The 7,569-nt window shown below is 38.4% G+C and overlaps 1 protein-coding gene across 1 annotated transcript; it reads left to right on the top strand.

The window, feature by feature from the left end:
• Positions 1-4,506: 4,506 nt before the first annotated feature.
• On the top strand, positions 4,507-7,251 carry LOC147854345 (NEP1-interacting protein-like 1). The gene is made up of 5 exons (XM_087331629.1): positions 4,507-5,088; positions 5,539-5,717; positions 5,880-5,963; positions 6,481-6,654; positions 6,878-7,251. Exons 1-5 carry the CDS (start codon positions 4,863-4,865, stop codon positions 7,001-7,003), a joined length of 789 nt encoding a protein of 262 aa, XP_087187755.1. The 5' UTR covers positions 4,507-4,862; the 3' UTR covers positions 7,004-7,251.
• The last annotated feature ends 318 nt before the right edge of the window (positions 7,252-7,569 follow it).

Here is a 7,569-nt window from a genome sequence, read left to right as displayed (position 1 = left end):
TCTTGAGATTCTATGCATCAAAATGTTATACAACATTTTGTAATGAAGTTATTCAACTTCTCGTCCTACTACATATTTTCAAATTTTTGGGAAAGGCTTGTTTAGAATTCAACATTAAGAAAATGTGTGTTGGACTGTTCAAAACCAACGACGTGCCCATTTGTGCTTTTGGCAAAAATGGCGGAACACGCCTATGGTGACACAAGGAGAAAGTGGCCCGAGGTGGAACTACCAACCCCCACGCTGGCTGTTTTTTACTCACCTGCCTCCCTCCCTTCGTTGTAGGCCCCAGGAATTGGCTCGTACTAGCCAACACTGAAGGGCACCGTTTTTAGCTATAGGTATCTACTTACATTAAGTAGTCAGTCCGAAAGGCTATGTAAGCAGTCTCATTTTCTTGAACTTTATCGGAGGGAGATTCCCCAATTTGTGTATAAGCCTCCTTGTATAGTGTTTTTGTAATAATCCATCCTAACTAATGGGAAAGTAGCTTCATTTTGAAAAGAAAAAAAAAACATGAGTCCTTGCTACGCGAGAAATTGGCACTTTTTTGCAAGAACCATGATGTATGAATAACATTTTGTTTTTTATTATTATCTCGTGAGAGTTTTGCATAGGATAGATGTATCATGATTTTTACCATGGGATGCATTAACTGCGTGTACATGGACACACATCCCAACATGCATGCATTGTGCCCATATTTTGTGAGGATTTATTTATAAAGGGATGAATTGAAGTAAATGAATCCACTGTGGGGATGGAAGTATAATAAGACTTGAGAGATTTGAGCCCACCAAATTGTAATATTGCTTCACTCATTTAACAAATATGACCAAAAAGAGACAATGCATCAGTAACATCGTGTGGCAGGAGAAACACCATGCCGTGCTAATGAAGGTGTGACTATACTGCTTTTGGAGCATCAAGGGAAAATGAAAAGAAAGCGAGGATGTGATAAAGGCAAACTTGTCATAAGACTTTTCGAAAGGAACTTCTTAGATTTTTTAAGATACTTGCAAATGTCAAGAAACCGTTGGTCAATAAATATTGAACGAAAATTACTACTAAAAGCTATTTGGTAGTTCTAATCCTCATACGCGAACTAGTTTACTAGTTTGGGGGAATAAAATAAGTTATGTTCATTATGCTCAAGAAATAATAGGTGAAATGAATCTCAAAGAAAATTAGTGCTAGAAACTACGTGTTAGTTCTAACTTCTAATTATCATACATAAAGTCACTAGTTTGTCAATATTTGAAGGTCGTCACATTCCCCTAGACAAAGAAGAATGCATTTTCCCATTATTGATCACTTGACTAACTTACATGTAATGTTTTGATTAATTTATGTTCAAATATGAATAATTCCTAATGTTCTCCACATTGTAGTTGCATGCACATGCATGCCTCATTGATGCATATATTTCCTTTATATTTTGAATGAAGTTCGGAGATTGATAAGTCACATTGTATATATGACTCGATATTAGGAACAATCATGTCGTGCAAGTTGGTTTTCACATAATACATTATGTTGTCATGATAAAAGACGTCGGTTACTTTGGGTGGGGTTATATGCTTAAGTGTAAAAGGTGCATGGATATATGTGTTCAAAACAAGAATAAATTTTCGTTCTTCCTCCAATCTTTTACATGACATATAGGTTCTCAATTTTGCTAGTTTTTAAAAAATGTATTCTATTTGATACTTATTCCCTCCATAGTTTATTGCATTGTTCTTTCAACATGATTTTCTTCAAACATTCTAATAACTTTGGAAAGAACTAGCCATAACTTTCATGTAGCAAAGCCACCATACCTTATTCTATAAGTCAACGCAAGTTGTCACAAAAGGATAGTGGCAAAAATTATCAATTTTTTGAAGCAATTGGGTTGCAACGTTTCCAAGCGTACGTCTTCATAATGCAACAAACAAAGTCAAGATTATGGAACTTTGCTTGGTATATGCATCTTCATTGCAATCGTTGAACGTGTAACATGGCATGACGATGCAAAAATAAACAATATTCTTATTCACTATGTACGTGTTTTAAGTGCATCAATGATATGTCATGATAGGAATTTAGGCTTAGTCAGTTGTGCAAAATTGACGAGACTTTACACAGTATATTTTTCATATAATTCGATGGCATGCATATGTTGTAGAAGGATACTAAACCGGTGGTTTTGAATAATGTGGATAAGGATAGACAGATGCACAATTTAGAGTTAGTGGATCCAAATAATGAGGCCTATCCAATAGTCCATTTGTACAAAAAGGTTCCCAAATGAGAAGATGACAAAAAAGGCATTCTCAATTCTAGGGGCAAACAATTTCCTTGCTTTCCACAACTTTCTCTTCTCAAATATGGATTCAAAATTTTCATCGTATGTCAACAAAAGGATATGAAAACCACGTTTCTAAAACCTCCTTCCCAAGGACCCATCCACATCAACCAAACCATAAGAAAAATTTCCATCGTCAATGTTATTATCTTTGACCCTTGCTATGTCAAGCGAAATATTTTGGGTTGAAGGAACATTGTTTTGGGTTTTGATTTAGTTAGGCATAGGACAATGTTTCTTTTCAAAGGTAGGGAGAGGATAAAGGACATATAAAACATGTTGTTGTGCTTGATTTCAAAATACCCATCCAAATATGAAAAGGAAGAAGAGGGAAAACATACATAGAAAACATGCTTCCATGCGTGCTTTCAAAATACTCATTGACAATAGGATTAGAATGAAGAAAAATTGTTTCCTTTTTGATATCATGTGATGGTAGTGAAGAAGCCCTTCTAGAAACCTTGCTTTTCATTTTGAAACGTGCAAAGTGCTAGTCAATGAAGATCGTTGAGTGAAAATCTAGCTATGTAGAAAAGACGACAAGTGTCGGGTCGCTCCAAGTCTTCTATCCACTAAGAAAAGGCGGAAAATCAACGAGGAGATGGTGAATGTTGGGTGAAATGTTTAGAACCAAAGAGAAGATAAGAAAATTGTATGAGATGATAACTTAAATTGTACCACTTGGTGAAGGTGAAAAAACATGAGCTGCCTGAGGCCTACATAGAAAAGATGAAAAATTGAGTAGGCGTTGACAAGTGTTTTGCTACCGAAAAAGTTTGTAAACACATCGTTCTAGGGGCATAAAGAAAAGACAACGCAATTAGGTGATATGTGTTCGATCTAGAAAAAGGTGAAAAGGCATATATGGGAGAGCAACTGAGCTAGAAACGAGGTGAAACAAGCGTCGGGAAGCGAGAGAAAAAAGGTGGAAAGTGGCCGAAAGCTCTCGAGCCCAACGAGGGGATGCAAAGCAAGGGGGTAAAAAAAAAACAACAAGCAAGCCAACAAACAAAAAAAAAATGTCAAAAGGGAACGAGAAGTGTTTGTGACAATGACAGTGAGCGTTGACATGTGGTGTGATGTGAAAAAAAAAAGAGGCCCGTAGGGGTGGGTCTGTTGGTAAAAAGAGATGGGTGGAATATAGATAGAAGAAGTGAAGAGAGAGTGCGGGAGAAGGAAAGAAAGAAAGATATATTAACGTCTACTGGCTCAAAAAGCTACTTCGGCAAGACTTGAACTTGAATCCTCTCTTTTGGGAAGAAGTGCTTTTGCAGTAAAGGATTTCAACCTTTCTCCTTGGGGGGGGGGGTAGATATTTTATGAACCCGGTCTTTTCGAAACGGTCGAATGAGAGACCCTACGAGACTAGAAAGCGAAAGTGAAGAAGCATTTTTTGACGTGGGGTAGTTTATGGGAACACAATGAGGAGGACATTTCTTTTTTTACGTTCACGGTTCGGAGAAGGTTTATATTTTGTCTCTTTCTTTTATACGGCCGATCCCCCCCCCTCCCCAAGGAAGAGATGTGTTGGATTTGGAAGTGTGAATAATAATAAAACAAATAGAGAACATTAATTAAATGATTCAGATGATGTATATGTATATGTACATACATACATACATATTTATGTGATAAAATTAATTTAGAGACGAGAAATTTGAATGAATCCATTTCTTTCATTTTGTTGCGCAACATTCTTCGCAGCTTCTCACTCACGCTTCCCCTCTTTCTTCTCTCTTTCCTTATAGGCTCCACACACGCACACGCACACACACACACACACACACATATAAATGTGTTCTTCCCTTTCTCGCTTTTGTTCCGTCTGTTTGAAGCTTTTTGTCTGTCCGTTCCTTTAATCCTCCCCCTCCCTCCATTGACGCTGCTTCTGCCGCTCCCTCTCTCCCTCCCTCCCCGTTTCATTTCTTGCTTCTTGATTCTTCCGTTTCTTGATTCTCTGCTTGCTGCTTCTACCTGCTTCTTGCTCTTCTTCTGTTGCTGCTTCTGCTCGATTTTCGCTTCTTCTGCCCGATTCTTGCTTCTCCTCCCCGATTCTTGATTCTATTGCCCGATTCTTGCTTCTCCTGCTCGATTCTTGCTTCTTGCTCTTCTTCTGTTGCTGCTTCTGCCCGATTCTTGCTTCTTGCGCTTCTTCTGTTGCTGCTTCTGCTCGATTTTCGTTTCTTCTGCCCGATTCTTGCTTCTTCTACTCGATTCTTGCTTCTTCTGCTTGGTTCTTGGTACTTGATTCTTCTTCTGCTTCTGGATTCTTCATTTCCTTCATCATCTTCTTCTTGCTGCTTCTAGATTATTCTGCTTCGACCACTTCGTCTTCTTGTGCCCCGGGATTCGTCCATTTTCTGGCTTGCTCGACTCTTCAGTTCCTTCCGTTTACTCTTTCCGTCGATTTCTTCCATATTCTTCTTCTCCTGCTTCCTCTTCTGTTTCTTCAATCTCCTGCTATTTTATACGAGGCCTCTCGCCCCTTCTTTAGCTGTGAGCGCTGACGTTCTTCATGGCTACGTCATCTTCTGCACGGCATCAGGAGACCGTTTGGACCTGCAAAGCTTGCACATTCGATAGAAATGACGTGTCACAAGATTCTTGCTCCATGTGCTACGCCATTAGACCAAGTGTATCTTGGTTCCCTCGTCCCTGCTCTCGTCCTTTCTCCATCTGCAGAGTCTCAAGCTTCTTCAGCACTGTTCTTTCCGGTGCCTTGACCGGTACTTTCGCCCTAGGTAAGTCAGCGATCTTATTCTCTCTGTTAAATTAACGTTTTATTCTTCTTTCCACGAAGACACATTTTTCTGCTAAATGAAAAGATTGAGAAAGAAAACGTCAGTATCTCAACTGAAGTTTTTTCTTTGAAGAAAAACGTTTCCTCAAAGAAGAAACGTCTCTCTGCGTAAATGTTTCTCTGAAGAAGTGATATTTCTCAGTTGAAATGTTTTCTTGAAGTAGTGATCATTCTATGAATAAACATTTCTTGGATGAAGTCTTCCTTATCTGCTGAAGACTCTAGAGAAGTTCTCTTTCTCTTTTGAAGCCTTGTGATGGAAGGAACGCTTATTTAATCTCCAAGAAGTATTGCTTTATTCTTGTAAAAGTGTTTCCTCAAAGAGTCTTTGCTCCTTACCTTCCACTCAAATTAGCGGTGATTTCATTGTTCTTGTTTCATTACTGTGCAGTGGGAGCTGTTTCTGGCTCAATTACTGGAGCATTAGCATGCCGTGCACCACAAAGTAGCCTTATTCAAGGAGCAGGTTTGGGAGCTGTGGCTGGTGCTGTCCTCTCCATTGAAGTCTTAGAAGCTTCTCGAACTTACTGGCAATCTGAACGCTCTGGTTCCACCTCACTTCCATCCATGGTAATCCATAGTTGTTTTTCCCATTAACATTTGTTCTTTACCTCTCCCTTATTGTGTCACTCAGGTGATGCCATGCACATCATCAGATCATGTAAAGCGTCTTTATGTTAATTTCATTATGCTCATGTGCTAAGGGAAAGTTGCTTTTATTTGCTTCTCCAGATCGATTTCTTTGAAGACCTGTTAAATGGAAGATTTATTCGTGAATTTCTTGCCCCTGCGATCTCAGCCACTGAAAGATTTCAGGTTGGTTTTGTTTTCTGGTTTTGTTTATATAACCGCAATAAGTGTCTATTTGCCCTGTTAATATATGTTGCAGTTTTTTTTCATTTTATTAGAACGAAATTCCGAGTTATTCCCAGATGCTCAGTTGAGGTTTCTGATCAATTTTTAAAGTTTACCTTTCTAGAGTTCTTTTTAGGTTGCTGAAGCTTCCAAAACTTTGAATTCTGTCAATATTGCTCTTTTGTACATTCATACAGGGTCTTCTTAGTTACTCGTGTGATCGAATGAGATTTGCTACTTAGGAACAATGTTAATATATGATGCTGCCCTGTATGAAGCACACTATTTGTGATTTCCATTTCCTCTTACACTCAGACAGGAGTTATATAGTTCAACTTGTTACTAAATAAGGATTTTGCGTGCTACCTAGGAAAATGTTAATATGTATGATGCTGCCTTATGTAAATCAGTGTCTATGAGTTGCATTTTATCATCTCTGTCCTGTTCTAACTTGGACACCTCTATTTATTCTGGACAGATTAACTTTTCGGAAATGAGCTACGAAGAGCTGTTTGAGGTGTTCCTCCCAGCGGAGGGAAGATTAAAAGGTGCTTCACAGGAGTTCCTGAAAGGTCTTCCATTTCATGAAGTCACTGAACACAATAAGATGGATACCAGTGGAGATTCAATCTGTTGCACAGTATGCTTACAGGTAAGGTAAAGTATTCAATATTAAAACAGTCCCTTACATTTTGCCATCCCGTTTGTCGGGATAATAAAACCAGTCCTTCATGGTTTCTAAAGTATGTTCTGATTTATTTCGAATATTAATCAGTTTCTAATGTTTGTAAAACTGTCTTTTGATTTGATACATCTTGTTTGTTGTGAGGATGTTTCTCAACTAAAGTCCTAACTTCTTTTCCCATGTCATATAGGAGCTAGAGCAGGGGGATATCGCTCGGACATTACCAGTATGTAATCACACGTTCCATTTAAAGTGTGTGGATCAATGGCTGGAGAGGCATGTGGTTTGCCCTATTTGCAGACAACAGCTTAACTAAGACAATATTACAAGGCGACATCTAATTCACAAGTTTTCATAGGCAGAGATTGTGTTATTATAGTTGAGAAATAGGCCCATTCTGGAGAAGCGATGGAGATATACTATATATAGATTGCTACCGTGGATGCCTTCCACAACAGCTCAAACCTGTTGTCGGCTTTGTACATATATCCTCTGTATAGATAACTGAGTTTTGAGGAGGCAGTCCTATGGTGAAATAAAACTGAGTCCTGCTGCTTATTAGAAGAGTTTTGAAAGAAGATGAGTTATACAAGACAACTCCCTCATCCCTTCCCACCATTCCTTATCCACTATTTGCATTCCTACTAACAAAAGTAACTGTTCATGCAAATGCAGCTTAAATTTGCCAAAAAGTCATGTGCGAACTAATACCAGCAGATATTTGTTATAGACAATGTTGTTGTAAAGAGCTACTGAAAAAATGATTTCGTTCTTCCTTAATTGTAAGGTTTCCACAAGCATTATTGCATACCGTAAGAAAAACATAAATATGTACTGAATAGTGATTAAGTAAAGGAGGGATCATGAAAGTGCTTACACATT

Source organism: Azolla caroliniana, unplaced genomic scaffold (assembly GCF_043228905.1).
Source record: "Azolla caroliniana isolate FFs.n. ecotype wild unplaced genomic scaffold, voAzoCaro1.0.p SCAF_15, whole genome shotgun sequence".
Taxonomy (NCBI): Eukaryota; Viridiplantae; Streptophyta; class Polypodiopsida; order Salviniales; family Salviniaceae; genus Azolla; species Azolla caroliniana.
The sequence above is the reverse complement of the archived record's forward strand: the minus strand, read 5'-3'. Positions and strand labels throughout refer to the sequence as shown.